Genomic DNA, 20,592 nt, shown 5'->3' on the forward strand with positions numbered 1-20,592 from the left:
ATTTATTTAGCCTGTGTAACAAAATAAAATTAAAAAATCCAATAACTATTTTTCAAGAGTGACCTGGACACTAGCATTTCCGCTTCTGAATGGCTAATTGAACACATTTTTTGTTTGTTTGTTTGTTTGAATGGCTTCGCCAATTCAAGATTTAACTCTGACTGACATTCTGATCTTAACCGGATCGTTCATGCTTGAAAACCCCCGGATGTAGCTGAATTAAGATTAAGTCTGTAAAGACGGACAAGTGATGTAAAAGAGTAATTTCCAGTTACCTCAAAGAAGTAGGGCACATCCAGTTATTAGGCTTAAGGGGGCAATTACTTTTCTCACAGCTCCAGGTTCGCTTGGACATCTTTTAAACAATGACATCATCATTTCAAGACCACATCATCATCAGGTTATCCTAACCTCATGTTGGGTCTGAAGCGTATTAAGTACTGCAAAATGAATAAATAATCAATAAAAATAGAAGAAATTCAAATGCTTTTTCGCAGCGCAATGAAACGCAGGCGTAAGAAACAGAAAGGACAGGTAAAACTGGAGAGGATACATGAGATATGCTGATACACATGAAAACAATGGGCTTTTTTCTGCGGCGATAGAGAGGAGCGATTTGGAGATGGGAAGATAAAAAGAGAGGTAGATGTGGCTGGTGATTGGCGCAGGTAGCGGGATGCGACGGAGGAAGTGCTGGAGATAGGAACCGGGACAGGACGAGAGAAAGTGATAGAGAAGAGAAAGAGGGGGAGAGGGAGAGAGAGAAAGAGAGAGAGGGGGAGAGAAAAAAGAAAACAACGGAACATTTTTTCAAGTTTCGCAAAAGGGAGACAGGCAACAGGGAGGGGATAAGGAAAGAGAGCCAGAGAGAGGAGGGAGAGGGAGGGTGTGTGTGTCTGCATGCGTGTGTGTGTGCGTGCGTGAGCGTGCGTGCGTGTGTATGTGAGTGTGTTTTTATGAATGAAGTGAGTCACTGCCGATGTGTCATAGGCCCGACGTCTTTATAAAGGAAGTTTTAAACAAGCCTAAACACTTCACTGCGCGCAAAAATTGGACTTACAACCATCGCATCCCTCTCTCTGCACTCCCGGTTGCCTCTTCTTTTTAAAAATATTTCCCCTCCTAACTGATCATCTGCCGCCCTGCACAGACTTACAGGGGCTTCTCTCAAACTTTTTTTCTACAAAGTTTGACTTTATTTGTTGACTTTTTATTTTCTCTCTCTCCGTCTGTGTCGGCGTGCGCATCCGTGTGCGCACCGCTCATCCAGTTGCGCACCCGGTCCTCTGCGTCCTGACAACTTTTTCAGAGAACCCCGGAGCACGTGACAGTCCCCGGACCTCAATTTATTTATTTAATCATTTATATTTATATATTTATTTGTTTTTATCCGCTTCTGGACCAGAACCAATATGAAACGTAAGTACTTCTTGAAATAATATTTAAAGAATGGGCTTTTTTTTTTCTTTCTTTTTTAACCCAGTTGTGTCTGGCAGCTAACCTTTTTTTTTTTTTACAGATAAATATGATATTATGTAAATTAAAATATAAAGTCCTTGCATCTCTTTGGTGTTCGGCTTTATTCCAAGATGCAACAGTTAGCACTTTGTTTTGGGGCTTTTTTTAATATTATTATTATTTCATTCTGGCTCGGATTCTTGTGGTTCACCTGTAATTATCGAGCAACATTCATCACTTGTGTCTTTTAATGCTTTAGTCTTTACCTTGTATTTGAACTTGAAAGAACCAGGAGGGGTGGATGGGTGGAGGTGGGGGAATGAATGAGCCTACTGTTAGACTTTGGCTCCGTCTGTCTAATTTACACCATCGAGCTCACCTACCTATCGAGTTGCAGGTGTGACAATCAGCGGCATTCATAAGAAGTGATGGAGATATTCTGTGCCAAAGCTTTCTTCTGTTTTTTTTTTTTTTTAATCATTTAATGATGCGCGTTCAAGCCTGTGAAAACATGACTCTTGAGGATTCCTCTTGCCAAGTCTGGAGCCATTGTTTATGTTACAGCGCATTATCCGCCCTCCTCCTCCTCCCTCAGAGCTGACAGCCGTGGCCTGAGGTCGTTATCATTATGGTGAGATGACAGCGCCTCTCCTCTAATTGCTTCCGTTTCTCTCCCCCCCCACCCCACCCCTCCACACAGTGCTGCTGGACTCCTCCTCTTCGCTGCTCTTGTCGCTGCTATTGGCTCAGCTGCCTGTGTTCACTTCTGCCTCACCTGTACCTCACCGGCGCTCCAGCGACCTGGACAAACTGTCCAACCAGACCCGAAACCTCATGAAGCTCACCCAAGAGCTGCTGGTGAGTGGAGATGTTGGCATGGTCGTTAGACTTCGCTGAAATGTTTATTTCTCGTGTGGGAGGGAGAAGGGGGACCACAGGTTGATCCGTATAGCTCACAGCCCAAATTTCATTATGACCTAAACATCATCTGATTTTTTTTTCTTTCTGAAAAGCAGCTAAAAATAAACACAAATGCTCTGCTGAGATCTGCTCTAAATGTGCCCATTTTGAACATTTCTAACATTTGTAGATCAGTGCTGCCAACAGTATCGGTCAGATGGGCCAAATGGGCAGTTGTCCAGGGCGTCATTAGAAAGAGTAACGCACATGCACCATTTTCTTTTTCTTTTTTTTTTTTAATTAAAAATATGATTTATCTGTTAGCTGTGGCTCAAAAACAAGTTCTATTGACACGTGTGTTTAGTAGGTAACTTCTGTTTGCTGCTGGGATTGGGGAGACCGTCAAACTACGGCAACTTACATCAATCTAGAGCAATTCCAAATGTTGCCTATCAGCAAAGATACACAACATGTCTCTGCAAGAAACTAACAAGTTTGCTTGCGCGATAAGAAGTCTGCAGATGACACTGATTGGGAAACAATGAGGAGGAGAGTTCTGTTTCTGTTTCCTTAGATCAAATTGATAGACCCGGCTGCCTGACCCAGAGCAGAGGTACAGATTCAGACTGCACAATTTCTCTCTCTCTCTCTGACCCGATTCTGAACCTGATCCCCAGTTGTGACCCCCCATCTGGGGGTCACAGCCGTGACCGACGACCAGCAGTTTGCGATGCCGCTTATCATCTCATCCGCTTATTCCTGACAATGCTGTGACTCAACCTACATCATATAAGGAGCAAAAAATATATACGTCACGGTTTAGACGATAGACGTCCGTCCATACATTACCCAACACTCTTACCCTTTGCAGGGTCGCCACAGTCGGCTGGTGCCTGTCTCCAGCGGTCTGGACAATAAATAGTTAATCATTTATCATTAATTTAAGCTGCAAAGAGCTCAAAATATTCCCATGTCAGCTTTTAGTTGTTGGTAGTGTTTGTATATTTTCAAGGGATCTAGTTGTTCCTGAAAATAATGAGGTATAACAACAATTTTTTTTTCTAACCCCAAACACACTCCCACCTCAACTCAAACATAGGCAGCTCTCTTCAAAGCATGTTGCTTGACTCATGATAGACACTCGGGAACATTTTAGAGCAATATTTAGAGCTTTTTCTGCAAGCTTAAAAACATTTTTATGTATTTTTTCATGTATATATAAAGTTTTCCAGGTTGAGAACTTAATCCTTGGCTGAGCAGAAGATGGAAGTTATCAAATAATATGCTTCATTAGTTAAAAAAAAAAAAGTTTTTTTTTTGTTTGTTTTGTTTTTTTTACATTTTACTGTTTAGACAATTATAGTGCTCTTGGGACCCCCCACTGATGTCCAACTTAGAGTGCCTGTGCCTCAGGCCGACTCTGCTGTTACTAATAGATCTTGGTGCTAATGTTAGGCAGCCCTTGCATCATGCTGTGCGCCGGTAACAGTATTCAGCTGCAAAATCCTGTGTGGGCCTTAAGCTGCTTTCTTTAATCACAGACTGCATGCTTAGATAATTTGACCGAGTGATCTCACTTTTAATCCGCGAGCAAGAGAAGGTGTGACTCAACAGCCTCCTGCTGCAGTCAGACTGAAGGAGGACTATCAATGTTGCATTAAGGTGTCAACGAAGTTACAATTAGACGGAGAAACCACTTAATACCCTGACTGCGCTAAATCACGGTTGAGTTCCCGCATGTTTCAAGCGTCGACGGGGCGGAAGCAGTTTTCTCTTTAACAAAACTTGCATATCATGTTTTTTCAATCTGCGAGTGTGGCCTAAATCGTATTTGTTGACAGTCAAGTGGGTAGGGAAATCAGATCGGAGGCCTGTGCCAGCAGCCGGCGATTGTGCGTCAACGCCGTGTTTTAACAGGTGAAAAGAAAGCGGGATCATATCTCCGGATCTCTGGTTACACGCCACTGATCTCGAAGCTATTTTTGCAATATGCAAAGCTTTAAACTCCCTTTGTTCATGGGATAAAAATCAAAAATAGCAACATACTCTCTCTAGTTCTGGGCATTAGATAGTGTTCAGATAGCGCCCGTGTGTCGCTTTGCCGCTTTAGAACAATGCCGCTGCAGCCGTACGGCCTGGAAACCAGAAATGAAAAAAAAAAAAAAAAAAAAAAGCTACTGATATTTGGGGGGAAAAGTTACACATAACATCCATAGAAAACTAATGTTTGTTTTAAAATTTCCACACTTTTTAGTGGAATTCCGCTAAAGTGGGGGCGAAGTCAGGAAAATAAATAAAATGTGGAAAGTTTCTGCAAATAAGCAATGAGACGGACTTCGAGAAGAGAGAAACGTATGAGTTCTGACACGGTTCTAGATTTCCACTGTAACTAACTGTGTGTATGTTTATGAGCACATGTTGTCTATGTTGCCGACATGTCTTTATGCAGTTCAGCGCATGCACTTTTGTGGCTGTGCGTGCAATTAGCCGCCGCTGTGCTTGCGGTGCGCTGTTTGGTGTTTTGCTTTTGGTTCCTTACAGCAAAGTGGCTTGATAAAAATCAAAAGAAAGGTTTATCACATTCCCGCATTTGCATTCAGGAAGAAAAAGGCTGGATGCTCGGTTTTGTCGGTGGGTGAGGTCATGGTCGGCAGTGGAGAGGGCGAAGAAAAGCGGGACAAGAGGGAGAATTAGAAAAGCTAAGGACGCTGGAGGAAACAAAAATGACACAAAAAGATGAAGAGATGAGAAGGGCTGACTGGATGATGACGACCCGGCGACGCACGATGTTGCCCTGTGCACCTGGTTTGACACGGAGGGAGACAAAACAAGCACAAGAGAGTCCTTACGAAAGCCTTGATGGAGAGACATGAGGGACAATGAGCCACATTCATCCCTCGCAAACATCAACACAAACAACTGCAGGCAAACGAGGAAAACACATCACCGCAGGTTAAGGAAGCATTAAGCACATTCAGCCTTGTTTTATTCAAAACATTTCTCAGCACTCATCATCCTAATGATGTTGTGTTCCCCTGTGCTGATTAGAAAATGACTCATGCCACATCACCCAGAGTTTTTTGAGTCCAGGGCTGCATCTTTGAATGCTAAAACGCTCTCCTGACGAGGACCCGACATACCTGCTGGCAGGTGGTTTATCGCCCTCTGCTGGCCACTATCAGCACAGCATCTGTTGTCTGAGCTAAAGTTGTCAACACAACTGCAACTGGACATCAAGCAGCACTGCGTCATTCCATCTTTTTATAGCCGTCACCCGGGAGTTTCCCTGCAGGCCTGTGTTGTCTATCCGACTTTGAGCTTTCTTAGTCACCGCATTGCGTTGTTATCCTCGCTCCAACCGAAAAACATCCTGTGGGTTCAGGTCATTTGCTGGTGCTGTTGACATTTTTGGTGGCTGAAAGTGTGTGAACTCACACTGACCTGTTTGACCCCCTCAAACAGTGCGAGCTACGACCACCAGAAAGCAGAGATGCAGCAGGGGATCCGGAATAATGCTTTCCTTATGTTGCCTTGCCTTGTGTCATTATGGATTAAATTGCACTGATTACTCACGGGCTGCTCTGTGTCTTATTTTGTCTTTCAGAAGGAGCATGCGTTTGACTCAGATGTGGAGTCGCACAGGTTCAGATCTCTGCCCGAAATGAGCAACAGATCAGCCAATGACCTCAGTAATCTTGAGGTAATTCTCTAATAATGTGCTTGCATGCATGTGTGGAGAGAGAGAGACAGAGAGAGAGAGAGACAGAGAGAGAGAGGGCGGGGCCTAACTCTGCCAGTAACATCTTGCCCTGCCTGACCCTAAAGTGGGCCTGTTTTGTCTTTTCCAGCTGAAGCCCACGCTCTCCCAGCTCCATGCCGACCTGAAGCTCTACGAACACCACTTTGAGTGGCTCAACCGGGTTTCAAAGAAGCACCAACACCCTGCAGTGCCCAAGCTAGTGGAGATGATCAAAGAAATGAAATCTCTCATCAATCTGCTGCACCGTCAGGTAAGCACACTGTGTCTAAAACTAATCATACACTCTTGGTATTAACTCTTACAATGGGGAGAATATGTTTTTAATGTACCAATGTGGTAGATAGACCCCTAAGCAGGCTATTGGGAGGAAATTCACACGTTTGAAATAAACCCAAATGATTAACACAAATACATCGGTAAGATAACTTATTTGTCAAAGAAGAATGAAACTGGAAATAAGTATTTAAGATTTTAATCAAATTGTATTAAAAGGCTTAGCAGAAAGGTTTTTTTTGGTAATGACAGAGCATGCGTCTTCTTCCACACAACAGAGCCTCCCTCTGCTCTGATGTTCAGTTCTTTCCATAGATTTTCTATTTGACCATTTTTGCAGAGTTTCTTTGACTCTGCATGGGATCATTGTTTATCTGTAAAAGCCCCTCTGGTTTCATTTTCAGAATCTTATCAAGAACATCTCTGTACATTTCTTAGTTCATCCTTCTTGTGATTAAATGAACTCCGCCAGAACAATGTACTATGAAAGTCAGCCCCACACCACGATGCTCCCACCATCAAACTTCACTGTCGCTCTGGTAATTTTGGGAGGATGTGAAGCGTCATTTATTCGCCTTTAAGGATATAAGGATAAATGACCTCTGGTCTTTACATGTTTTGACATTTAAAGATCAGAACTTTGGTCCAGTATTTTACTGACGTTCCCAAACATTGTGCAGCAGACTTTAAATGTCATTACATTTAAATGTCCCATTACAAATATATTTACCAAGAACAACAGAACTACAATACACATTTTTTTCTCATTATGTCCTCTTACCTTCCCCCATGCAGATGCAGAGAATTGAAGCACCAAAGCTGACGAACCCAACACCCTCCCTCCCTCCTCACCTCCCCTATCACTTCGATGTCCTGCAGTCCAGCCATGAGCTCCTCCAACACTTCAAGCTCTTCTGCGACTGGGCATACAGAGCATTCCTCAGCCTCAAGCCCAAGGCTTCGGCAGTGCAATGATGACCCACGCAGCAGATGGCTGCAGGACCAGCACAAGGATTTCGTCCTCAACCAAACTGCAAACAGGACCATGTCAGTGTGCAAAAGAGGCCCAGGTGACAACATCAGTGCCACGTGTGTGTTGAAGAACGAGAGCCGATAAGGATGTGGCCTCACTGCAGCACGACCATCAAGAATCCCGTTAAAACTGTCACACCACAAGCAAACACTTCAAGATTCTCCCGTTTCCCTTCTTATGGCCTCGCTTTGTGACCATCGTTATTTATGTATTTATTTATTTATTAACTGTTAATAATTTATTTATTTTTATATTTATTTGAAGTTGTATTGTGTCTCTCTAGCCTGTATCTCCTTACTAACGTGAATTTATTTGCCAATATTTTTTGTAATCTCTCCTGCGTTAAACTAGCTTCTCTCTCTGTTTCTCAAACAAAAAAAAATTAAAAAAGACAAAAACAAACAAAAAAACCCAATAGCACTTTTTCAACCTGCAGCTTCTACATTCTATTTTGTTTAAACTTATTCAATTTTTCATTTTTATTTGTCCAACCATGTTTCCAGTAGATGTAGCATCCGAGAAACTTCTCCCTTACAGTGGCATTAAAGTAAACATTTGTGCAAATGCTAATGTTATCCCCACATAATGGCAAATATATATACCACATAATAACTCACCAACCGATGCCTTATCAAGTTTTTTGCATCTATTTTTAAAATGTCCAGCCGGTAACCAAAGAGAGGCAAACTCTTGCTTTGAACCAGAGACAGAGCTTCTGTTTTGCAATTCTGACTCGTCATGTACTACACAAGGAGGCGCGCGTATTTAACATTGTGGTAAAGTCATTTGAATGTGCCTTCTTGCTGAGCACTGATGATCCTGATTAGAGTCTTTGCACAAACCTGTTGGGATCTGCCTCTTGGATGAATGAGACGGCTGATTTTGAATTTGTGCTTTGGGCGAGAAAAGTTTTTATTTTTTTTGGTTAAACACCCAAAGCCTTAAAATACTATGTATTGTGACACTAAGTTCTGTACAGGTGTACATAAATGTACAAGAATGTAAATTGTTATATACAAGTGCTATGTGTATAATGTTTTCGATAAGAAAATGTAGATTACCGGTTTTATCACAATTTTTATTCATTCCTCTTCTAGTATTTGTTACAGTATTGACTATTTATTTAAGTGACTTGGTGGAACTATTTATTTTGTGCTGCAGTGGAGCAAGTCTCCTTTCCTTTTTGTACTTTTATACAGTTTTTAATCTTGTTTGCTTGTATTGTACCATCTCGTTTAAGTTATTTCTGTCTTATCAAGATGCCTCCTCCACACACTGATTGGCCTCAATGTGAAACGTGCCTTGGTGAAATAAATGCTAAAGAATGTGTACAGTGGCTTTGACTACATCTTTGGTTTGCATGGCCTGCTTTGACACAACAAAACATGACACAAGTACTTCTAAAATTATATTTATATGCAATATTTATATGTATTGCATATTTATATGCAATGGAAAATGGACAATAAGATTAAAATCTGGACTCTGGGTTGACCACTTGATATTCACAGAGTTGTTCTGCAGCCTCTCCTCTGAGATCCTGGCCATGTCCTTTGGGTTGTTGTCCTGCTGAAAATTAAGCCATCAACCCAGTCTGAGGTCAAGAGCGCTTTTTTACTTTAAATATATGAAAACATTAATTTAAAACAATTTGGAATAAGGTTGTAAAATAACAAAATGTGGAAAATGTGAAGACGTACGCATACAAACACACCTGCTTAGAGTTGCTTTTGTATTGCAATAAATGAAACACTAACCAACATTTTGATGTGTAAATGACGCACTTGGAAAGATGTAATGTTTCAATTGTTGATGTTTGTGTCTTTATGATGTAAAGCACTTGTTGTTGAAATGTGCTATGCAAATAAAATTTGAGTTTTGATTTGATATATATGAAAAAAATGCAGTGTTGAGCATTTGAGTTGAACTGAAGCTAACCACATTTGAATGAGGTCGATTGACATCAAATGAATTTGAGCCGAACTACCTTACCCAGAAGTCTTCGCGGCGAAGGTAAGTAAACGTATGGGTTGTGGACAAGCAAAACTTTATGGATATTTTTGACACATCTTACGCAAAATATTTAAGTATTTGAAATGAGTTTACCGCAAAATTTTGGGTGGTCTGAATAATTTCGGTGATGCCAAATATTGATAATATTTTATGTTCGAGCTCCTGGCCAATGGTAATCGCTCATCTTTTCAGCGAGGGAGCCAATCACTGTGGGCCTTGTTGGAAGGCGGCGTCGGGTGGAGGATTGCTGTTAGTTTGCGCTGTGTTTATTGTTAAGGTTGTGTGGATTAGCACTGCAGTTCCCAGTTTATAGCCAAAACATCTACATTTTAGCTGCAAGATGAGTTAAAGCGGCGCGGTAAGTGCCGATTTAGTCCGTGTTGCTGTCCTTAGAAAGCAGTTTAACGTGGTTATTTTTTTCTTTACGTAGAGCCTGATTAGCTTAAAAAGCAGGCCACTCACTGCTGTTGTGATACTGGTAAAAATGATTTCTATATGTATGTGTTGGCCAGCAGCACTGGCAGGTTTTTGTTTGTTTCCTTTTACAACCAAATAGTGTCGTTTTGTTCATCTACAGCTGGCGTGAGAGGAGCCGAACAGCAGGGACGGACACATAGCTGACGGCCGGAGGAGGGAGGAACGTCTCCGGCCACAGAAGGGAGGAGTGGCTGGGAGCTGCACAATTTAAACCCGGAGCTACTGAGTGACCTGTCCCAGGGAAACCGGTTTCCATGACAACTACAGCTTCCTGTTGTTAGAACAGGATTTAAAAAATGACAATGAAGCCATGATCTTGCACCCAAGTTGATTCCACCTACTTCCAAGTTTCACCATCATCTATATTATCTCCATTTTGATCTGCTAATGGCCAACTCTGTTGCCTTAGTCGTCCAAGCAGAACTCCTACCACCCCAGTCCGCACCCTCCCTCTCCGCCTTCCCATCCCTGCTGGGATCAGGAGAGGATGGGGCAGAAGACAGGGACGGAGGGCAGCTAGTGGATGGAGACAAGGGGGTCGTGGAAGGTGGAGAGGAGGTGGTCCTGGACGTTGTCACGTCGTCCGTGTCAGAGTCAGCTTCAGCTCAGCAGGCTGAGCAGTCAGAGCATCCTTTTCAGTGTCTGGACTGCGGGAAGAGCTTCAGGTGGTCATCCAGGCTGACCCACCATCAGCGCAGCCATAACAACGAGAGACCCTACCGCTGCAACCTCTGCCCCAAGGCCTTCAAGGGCTCCTCCGCTCTGCTCTACCACCAGCGGTACCCGTGTTAAAACTCATCTATAAAGCCACTAAAAGACTGTTACAGTGATTTAAAGCACATTGTTCATGCACGTCTCGTTAACTTCCACATTTCTCCACCATTTATAGTATGTTTGAAAAAGTATTTATACGCCTTCAGCTGTTTCACAGCTTATTAATACTGCAAACATCAGTGTAGTTTAATTGGGATTTTATGTGATGGATTAACAAAATAAAACGTAACCCTGAAAGGAATCTGGAAAGTGCGGAGTGAGAATAATGAGAGGGTTTTTTTTTTTTTTGTCTTCCATGATTTTAAGTGATGTTTATGATTATTTATACTGTTGTCCTAAACAATTGCTCTTATTTTCCAGGTCTCACTCAGGAGAGAAACCTTATAAATGTGAAGACTGTGGCAAAGCCTTCAAACGCTCATCTCTTCTCCAGGTGACAAATTATTTTAAATTAAAGATCTTAAGGAGGGACAATGAGTGCAAAGTTTCACTCTGTCTGTCTACTCTCAGGTTCATCGGAGTATTCACACTGGAGTCCGGGCCTTCTTGTGCCCGTATTGCCCCCTAACTTTCAAATGGAGCTCTCACTACCAGTATCATCTGCGGCAGCACACAGGGGAAAGCCCATACCCGTGTGACTCTTGCTCCAAAGCGTTTAAAAACTCCAGCAGTCTGCGGCGGCACAAGAACGTCCACCTTGGCCTCAAGCCGTACACGTGCTCGGTGTGTAACAAGTCTTTCACTCAGTCCACAAACCTGCGGCAGCACATGAGGATACACACAGGCGAGAGGCCATATGTCTGCAGCGAGTGCGGTCGAAGCTTCACACACTCGTCAAACCTGGCTTTGCACAAGAACTCTCACTCCAACCCCAACGCAGGAGTCAAGGAGGGGAAGCGGGCAGAGGACGGGCAGAAGGCGAATGAGGTAGTGGAGGTGGTGGTGGGGACAGAGGAAGTGACATCAACCATGTTGACAGACATGGTGGGATTTGTGAGCCAGGAAGGAACCGACGGAGTTGGCGTGGGGATGGAAGAAGTGTTCCTGTCAACCACTTCCTCTGGTCAGAACACAAGCCTTCTCCCCCAGCTGACCCTCGCTCCTTCCAGGGAGGACGTGTGCGCATCCAGGGCCATTGGGACGGAGGTCCACCTGAGCACCGACACCGGGGCCAGCATGCTGCTGTACAGCTGCGGCAGCTGCAACCACACGTTTGGCACAAGGACAGAGCTGGAGCAGCACCAGGCCATCCACATGGCTGGTGGCGAACACGACGCCAGTGGCGAAGCGGGACACGGAGCAGGGATGGAGGTTGGAGATGGACTGGTGGGAGCCGGACACCTGCTGGCCGACTTTGAGGAGGTGGTGGAGACCACCACCGTGGCCGAAAGCGGACATACAACCGAGGTGCTCCTTGGTTTAGGAGAGGGTGTAGACGGCAGTAATGCTGTAAGTGAGAGAACTTCTTCCATTCTACAAGGCACATTAAGATACTGAAGCAGACAACATCTTAGTACACATGAATCCATTACATTACATGGGGATTTTATAGACTGAAACAGAGTAGGAGTTACAGTCCAATGGCACAGAAATAAGATCACTTTCTAGATGTGTCATATTGATTGACAGGGTCCAAAAGTCTCCTCATAATCTATTTTTACCCACAAATGTTGAAATTGTAATGATGTGTTCAGTTGCATTTAATTTTGATTTGGTTTAGTTAATGTTGAACAAATACCAAGCGGATAAATGCATTAAACTTTTTCTCTACCGTTACAAAAACCACTTACGGTGCGTCACATTAACAACGAAATGAAACGATTGCACTTAAATTATGAAAACAGACATGAAATGTGCGCCACTTGTGCATAATCAAATGTTTTAGTGTTTTGATCTGCAGGCTGAATCCGATCTCTGCTCCCAAAGTATAAGCTGGAATTATAAGCGCCGCTTAAGCAAAGTTTGGAAATAAAGGGACTTTTTTTTTCCATTTGAAGTGATCAGAAGTTGGCAAGACTCTGAACTCGGGGCAGAGGGAGGAAATCCCGTCTGGTGCAGGAGCGTCTGGTGCCAGTGCGCTCCAGACTCTCCTGCACCAGACGTCATGTTCGTAACGCTTCACTGTGCTGTTGGCTCCCGGGTTGCAACATGCATTTAGTTCAGAGTCCAGGTCCGAGAGGATACCCAGAAGTAAAGACTTTTTTATTTATTGATGTCGTTACTTTCGCAATGTACGGTGTGCATACATTTGAAAATGTCTGCACCAAGTGGTCACGGTTGTGAGTTGTAATCTGTCAAAATGAAATATGGCCTTCAGATTTGCCTGTCACAAAAAAAAAAAGCTAGTGCTCAGATGAGAATTTTTTTTTTCTCTGCTGATTGAGTGAATACAGACGCATGCCACACTTTTCAGATTTTAAAAACCATGCACTAAACTGCTGTTACGTAAGGCCCGTGAAACTTCAGCTGTTGAGTTTGGGTTGAGGATGTGTGTGTTTTGATATGCGTTGCTTTGTGTAATTTCCTTTGGTCTATCCTCAGAATGTGGGCGCCACCCAGACCCAGTTTGACCTGCTGCAGAGCTTCACCGAGGTGACTCAGAGCACCGAGGCCGTGCAGCCGGAGGCCAGAACCACATGGGCAGGGCTGTCATGTGGCTACTGCACTAAGACCTTCAAGACCAGCGCAGGCCTCAATAGACATGTGTCACTGGTGAGAATGACGGCTGTAGCCGTTGCCGTGAAGCAGTTGGTCGGAGCCCAACACTAACATTTATCTGTCTTGAAATAAACTTTATCTGCTGCGTTTCACTCTCGTTCCCCCAGATGCACTCTCTTTCATCGCAGTCACGCTCCCAGTTCAGCTGCTCCGCCTGTGACCGCTCTTTCCCTCTGCTCTCGTCACTCCTCACCCACCAGCACTCCCACACCCCGGAGCAGCGCCTGCTGGCCGAGGCGGAGGCCGAGATAGTGTGTCCGCCGTCCCTCTCCCTGTCTCTGCCCCTCCCCTCCTCCCCCAGCCAGGCCGACAAGCAGCAGGAGGGCCAGAGGGAGATCCATGTCGACATCATCGCCGTCGGCGAGGAGCAAGAGGAGCACCCGCCCAAACCAGCCAAAGCCCCAAAAAAGGCCGGATCCGGCAAAAGCACTCCTGCTGGAGGTAAATGCGTTCCCTAACACGTGCAAGTGTTGTACAAGGGCACCTTCTACAACATAATAGAAAAGTGGAGCAGGTTTAAAAACATAATCACTTCAAACATCGGTATACCTGAAACCACTGTCCCGTCTCTGATCTTGGAGAATAAGAGCACACTGTACTGAAATAAAGACTGGATGTGATCTGTCCACAATCTAGTTGGTATTTGATGATTTCTCAGAGCTTTAATTTTCTAGTTTGGATCTTGAGATTACTTCTGAATTGGTGGCTGTAACACATCAGCTTCAGCTGCAATAAGTGAAGTGTTTCTATAGAAGCTGTTGACCGTGTCGATATTGAGAGTAACCAACCCTGCAGTAAAATTGCCTTAGCTTCCTCGCTCTTTCAAACTGGTTGCAATCCATTCTTTGAACTCAGTGACTCTGAACACGTTTTCCGTTTTTACTTTTGTACAGAGAGGCCGTACCGCTGTTTGGAGTGTGGAAAAGCCTTTAAGGGTTCCTCTGGGCTGAAGTACCACATGCGGGATCACACCGGCGAAAGGCCGTATCGCTGCACCGAGTGTGGAAAGAGTTTCAAGAGGTCGTCTCTCCTCTCGATCCATCAACGAGTAAGGCTTCCCCTAAACCCGCAGCTCCTCGGTGGCCCTTCAAAACTCTGGCCAAAAATAATAAACTATTCAAAAATATATTTAAAATATATCAACAAAAAAAGACTAGTTCTGTTTTATTCAGTTTTTTTTTTTTGCATTTGGCTAGGATCTCTACAGAAGAATGATTTAAACAATTATTTTTTTATTTAATTCCTCCTGTTTGTCTTTAGGATATAAACTACTTTTCCTTTCTTACTTTTGCAAAAAATTTGGAGCATTTCAGTCAAGATAAACAGTTTCATTCTCCAATTAAAAGTTCTGACATTTTTCCTTGTTCTATGTGGAATAAACTATTTTTACTGTGAGGAATAATCCTAACAGTCCCAGTTTTTCCACTATGCAGCATCATAACTCAGAAACGGTAATGATTTTGTCAGCACCAGGCTTTTCATGCTAATCGTTGGTTTTGGTTTCCTTTTAACAATGCCTGTGTTGAGAATTGCTCTTAATATTTTTTGTTTTTTAAAGAGGATCGACTTAAATTTGCTTAAAAAACAAACAAAAAAAACTTTTGTATGAGTTAATCTCAATTTGGTGCAACATATCAGGACCAAATCCCTTTTCTATTAATCTATTTGTGTTCCAGCAAAAAGCAAAATCACCTTTATTGTCCAATCAGTTTTATTTATCAGCCTTTATTGTATTAATTCAAAGATCCCATTATCCCAGCATTCACACAGACTGGTGTGGGCTTTGGTAGTTCTGCCAGAAAAAGGTTCATAGAATATAACTGAACTAAAGAGATAAAAGTTTAATTAAAAAGAAGAAAACTATCAGGTTTAAAAGGACAAAAACAAATCTCTCCAACCACTGACTGGAGAATATCAAAATGTCTGGAAAAAAAAAATCAAATGGTTTGTTTCTGATTGGATACATGTGTAAACTGGACCATATCTGACACTGAAGCACAGAAGTTCAAATATCAAAAACCCGTTCTCTATTTTCTTCATTCCCAGGTACACACAGGAGTCCGGGCGTTCCAGTGCCCCCACTGCCCTCTCACCTTCAAATGGAGCTCCCATTACCAGTACCACCTGCGGCAGCACACCGGGGAGAGACCGTACGTCTGCAAAGAGTGCGGCAAGTCGTTCAAGAACACCAGCTGCCTGCGAAGGCACAGTCAGATGCACTCTGGGCTCCGGCCTCATACCTGCTCCATCTGCTCCAAGTCTTTCTCCCAGACGTCTAATCTCAAACAGGTCAGTCCAGCCAGGCCATGCGAAGGCATCGAACCTTCACACATTGCCGTGTTACGACCCCAAACTTCAATGTGATTTTGGAATTTTTATGCAACAGACCAACACAAAGTAGCAGATGCACAGTGCTACTGACAGTTATTAGGTCAGTGAGCGTCTTTAAGTGTTTGTGCTTCTTTTTCACACTTCACACGCTACAAACTTGGATGCTGATTGGATTGTAGTGAATTATGTACAATTGTTGTGTGTATTTTGTGTTCTGAAGGAAGCTCTGGCTTAAATCAAGTTGTGCATAGCAATTACTTTTGTAATCGTTTATTGTGTAGATTATTCTCACGAGGAATTGGATAAAAAAAAGATTACCATGTTGTTTAGGTTTTTCATTTAACCACTTAAGCCTTTTTTATGCAACATAAGAAATACATCAAAAGACGGGGTCAATTGGACGTCAAAAGGTGCTCAATAAGAGACATTTTTTAACAGAATTTGAATCAGGTGAAGCTAAAATTGTTCTACTTGTCTTCTGGGTAAAATATATTTAAATACAGTTTTTTGTTTGGTTTTTTTAACTGCTTCTATTCCTCAGGCGACATAAGCTAAAAGGGGATTTAACTGGCACCGAAAAGACAAAAACAAACAAAAAAAGTTTCTCAGAGCGATGCTGCATGCTTTAAACAGTGAGATAGAGGCTGCGTCCTGATGTGGGCTGGGATTATTAAACATGAACTCAGTGAACTCAAAATCGGCACCCAGAGGAGACGCACATTCGCCATGTTTTAAATGTCTGAAACGTCACTTTGTGCATTTTGAGTTGTTTCATTATTGTTTTTTAGCACATAAAAACAAACAAGTAAAATAATTTTTCAACATTTTTTCATTTAGTTGCATAATTATTGTGGACAATTATTGACTAAACTTACCTTTTTAAAATATTCAGATCTGAGTCGAACTCTGGGATTGACTGAGAGTTCTGTGGTTGTTGAGTACTAAAATGAATCCTTAAAAATCTTATTTGTGCACACCGTGAAGCTGTGAAGTGGAAGAAAACAGCTAAACTGGTTTCAAAATGATTTTCATGTGGAGTGTTTCTACCAGCTTTACTCGTTTAGAAACTGACACCTTTACCCTTTCTACTCCACGAAATGGAGTCCGATATGACTGACACGATGTGTAAACATCAACTTTCAAGTCCATCCATTTTCAAATCAACTCTAAACAGATCAGGGCGTCCCCACAGCATGGTGCTGCCACCACCATGTGTTACTGTTTAGTGTTAGTTTTTTGCCTCAAATAGCAAGTTGCAGGTTGGCCAGAAAGGTATATTTGGGACTCGTCTAACAACATGAAACCGGTTGAATGAGGAATTTTTTGGGCTGCTATATTTTAAGTGCCATCCCTTCAGAATACTTTTAACCGGTTATTTATTAATTGGGCGATTTGTGAAGATAATTGGTTGGATTTTATTTAGGGGTATCAGCGTTAAAAAGGCCTAACTACATTTTTCGCACACTTTTCAAATTTTTATCTGTAGAAAACTTTGAAAAATTTGTTCCACTTCAACATTATTCACTTCTTTGTGTTGGTCTGATGAATAAAACCTCAATAAATTACGTTAAAGTCTGTGGTTGTCAACGTGACAAAATGTGCAAGCTCTTAGAAGCGCTGTAGGTTCTCAGTTATTGAAACCAAATGTCTTCACTGATCCTCGTTTCTTTGATTTCCCTCTTACTCCTGTGGGAGCAGCATGAAAGAACGCATTCTGGCGAGAGACCGTTCCAGTGCACACACTGCAGTAAAAGCTTTACACACTCCTCCAATCTCCAGCTCCACCTTCGCACACACTCTACAAGCAAGGACTACAAATGCCCGTTCTGCACCAAGGGGTTCGTCATGCACTCCTACTTGCAGCGACACATCCGGACCCACGGGAACGGCGTTTCCCTCCCTGGCCCCGGCGGCGGCGGTAAGGACGGCGTGGCTGTGAAGGCCAGCGTGGGCGGAGTCACAACCACCACAACCCTGCTCAATCCCATCACCCTGGAAACCACGGGGAACAATGGCAGCCTGATCGTGTCCCAGCCAGCGCTCAATATTCCGCCCAACACGTCGCAGAACTACTTCATGATTCAGACGGCGAACGGCCTGCAGCTCATCCCCCTGTCACCACCTGCTCCTGCTCCTCCACCCCCACCACCACCACCACCTCCTCCTTCCCAGTCGCAAAACTTTCTCCTCCTTCAGTGTCCCTCCACGAACGGCAGCCAATCCAGGCTGATTCTCGTCCCCACGGCGAACAACCCCCCACCAGCTCCAGATCCTCAGTCCCTTCCCATCCTTCAGACCATACAAGCATTCCAGCCCGTTCTCAGCCAATCGCAGACCCAGATAGCCCAGTTTCCAGCCGTATCCCAGCAACAGCAGCACGCCAAGATCATCATTACCAACACTGCGCAAGCCCCTGTTGCCACGGCGAACCACAGCCTCTCGGCCCTGCTGACCAAGCCCATTTTGGGGAAGAGCACACGGACGGCACGAGGCCGGCGCGGCCGCAAACCTAAAGCCGCTGCGCAGAAAACGGCTCCGACTGCAGGTGGCGCCGTCCCAGCGGCACACTGTAACACAGTAAGCAACACTAAGATGGTCACTGTTAATAACACTAACACAGACTCGGATCTGTCCTGCCAAAAGCGCACAGCCTCCATAGCTGTAGCCTCCACAGAAACCACAGGGTCGCTTCCTGTTACACCAGAGGATACCCCTCATTCGTCTTTGGAGGGAACTGTAGCAGAGAAACAGTTTGTGTTGTGCTTCGAAAACGTGGAGCAACAGAAACAGGGAGCGAACATTGAGGAAGGCGGCGACCCGTACGTGTTGCAGTTTGAAGGGAATCCATCAGGGGAGGCAGATCAGGAAGGAATCGATGGAGATGGCAAGTCCATTGTGTTACAGTTTGAGTCAGGCGGACAAGATGAAGGGGAAAAGGGAGGGAGTAAGGAGGGGGTGATGTCACTTCTGCATGAATGGGGTGAGGGAAAGCAGGGTGGGAGTCAGACAGTTGGGGAGGGAAGCCAGGGGGAGTCGTACGTCCTTCATTTCCACACCGATGCTCAGCAGAGTTCGCCATCGAGTTCTACGTTTGGTCAAGGACAAGACAGCAGCGTTGAGCTGTCCTGCGCACCCACCCAAGCGTTCGTCCCTATCAGCGGACAGGAGGTGGTGTTTGACCAGATGGAGCCGGAGGGCGAGCGGGGCGTGCAGATGATAGCGCTGATCGAAGGCGAGGGGCAAATGATCGGAGGAGACGGGGCGGGCTGCGACACGGAAGCCGGCGCCATGGCGGAGGACGAGGGAGGCGTGAAAAGCATCTTCCAGCTGGAACACGGAGACGAAATCGTCATAATCGAGGTCAGCACCAGCCAGCTGAGAGGTGAGGAACAGGAGGAGGAGATCTCACCGAACAGCCACGTGAAACGTGAAGGCGCAACGGCGGAAGAGTCGGCGAAAGAGCACGACTCGGCAGAAACATCAGCCGAAGACTCGAGAAGAAACTGCACTGTGTCAAACTCTGAGGAGCTGAAGTTCTCCGAGTGAGAAGCGGGTTAGTGGGAAGGGGAACGACTCGCTTTGTGAGATGTTTGGTAGCACTTTAGTCATTTGAGTTCTCCTGGAACCGAGAGCGAACATGCAGTTAGAGGAGTGTTGTGTTGTAATGCCATGGTGCCACTTTCTAGAAATGTTATACATTCAAAATAGGCTAAAACATGGAATTTATATTATTCATAAACACATTAGTTAAATTATACTGTCACAGGGCAGCTTGATGAAGTAAGTATGATTTTTGTTCAGTGTTGTATATGGGACACTTTCTTTACAGTGTTGATAGCAAATAGTAAGTAATTAATAATAAAGCTGTTAATATATTTTATTGTTTGGGTTATTGAGCAACAGACGAAGGCCATTGTGTTGACTGTGAATGTCGAAATGAAATGTGGAGAGGAATGAAAAATAGACGGCATCGCTAGAGTTTTGGGATTTTATATTGCTTCAACTCAGAAATTCTAAATTCCCACTGGCGTTTGAATGCAACATTGCTTTCCATTTGGTGTAAAACCTGAAAATAATTAAATGATTTTTCTTTTTTATTTAGTCCTGACTGCAGTTACAGTCCTATCAAATCAGGATCAGAAGCTATTTCCTCAATACAACTATCTTTAGTAATCCCTTATTTATTTATTTTTTTCTACTGACAAGCTTTTTTTAAATAAATATTTTTCCATGAAATTTCACTGTAATTTACAACAAGAAAAGTGAATAGTACAGCCAAAGATCATTTTGTTGTATCAGCCCTATAATTTGAAACAGCTCAACAAACCAAATGTCCTGATAAACACATGAACATGTTGGGATGCTGCTGTCCTGGATGATCATGAAAACACAACGTTTTATATTGTTCACTCGAGCAAAAAGGTAAAAGAATGCAATTTTGAAAAGCTTCTATTACTTCTTGTTGTATGTATTGTTCTCTGCTTATACAAATGTACCCATTTTTTTTTATAAATGCAAACCTCTTTATGTGGACATGTGAACTATTAAAGAAGTTTAAAAAAAAGTAAGATCAAGTTGCAGAAATTTCCATGGTTACATTTTTCAAAATGTTCAATAAAACGTTGCTAGATTTGAAAAAAAAATACATTTACTATATGGTGTTATTTATATTTATTTCTGTTAATGTAGATTATTAATATTGCTTGCAGCTAATAAAAATTAAAAATTCAATTTTCAGAAAATTAGAATCTAAATAAAACCTTTTCTTTTTTTTTTTAATATTAAGATATCAGCCTGCTGGAAAGACACTCTTCCTCCAGACTCTGGATCCTTGATCTTCAGACATGATTTAAAA

The 20,592-nt window shown here is 43.4% G+C and overlaps 2 protein-coding genes across 2 annotated transcripts; both read left to right on the forward strand.

The window, feature by feature from the left end:
* Positions 1 to 626: 626 nt before the first annotated feature.
* Positions 627 to 9,184, forward strand: il11a (interleukin 11a). Its single transcript, XM_014984931.2, has 5 exons — positions 627 to 1,419; positions 2,159 to 2,316; positions 5,963 to 6,058; positions 6,207 to 6,368; positions 7,187 to 9,184. The coding sequence occupies exons 1-5, from the start codon at positions 1,413 to 1,415 to the stop codon at positions 7,364 to 7,366; spliced, it is 603 nt and encodes a 200-aa protein (XP_014840417.1). The 5' UTR covers positions 627 to 1,412; the 3' UTR covers positions 7,367 to 9,184.
* A 477-nt stretch (positions 9,185 to 9,661) lies between these two features.
* Positions 9,662 to 20,380, forward strand: znf628 (zinc finger protein 628). The gene is made up of 9 exons (XM_014984929.2): positions 9,662 to 9,795; positions 10,015 to 10,693; positions 11,049 to 11,121; positions 11,199 to 12,137; positions 13,230 to 13,400; positions 13,514 to 13,847; positions 14,300 to 14,454; positions 15,453 to 15,695; positions 17,436 to 20,380. The coding sequence occupies exons 2-9, from the start codon at positions 10,302 to 10,304 to the stop codon at positions 19,281 to 19,283; spliced, it is 4,155 nt and encodes a 1,384-aa protein (XP_014840415.2). The 5' UTR covers positions 9,662 to 9,795; positions 10,015 to 10,301; the 3' UTR covers positions 19,284 to 20,380.
* The last annotated feature ends 212 nt before the right edge of the window (positions 20,381 to 20,592 follow it).

The sequence above is a fragment of the Poecilia mexicana genome, unplaced genomic scaffold (assembly GCF_051168715.1).
Source record: "Poecilia mexicana isolate PSO_F unplaced genomic scaffold, ASM5116871v1 scaffold_16, whole genome shotgun sequence".
In the NCBI taxonomy this organism is placed as follows: Eukaryota; Metazoa; Chordata; class Actinopteri; order Cyprinodontiformes; family Poeciliidae; genus Poecilia; species Poecilia mexicana.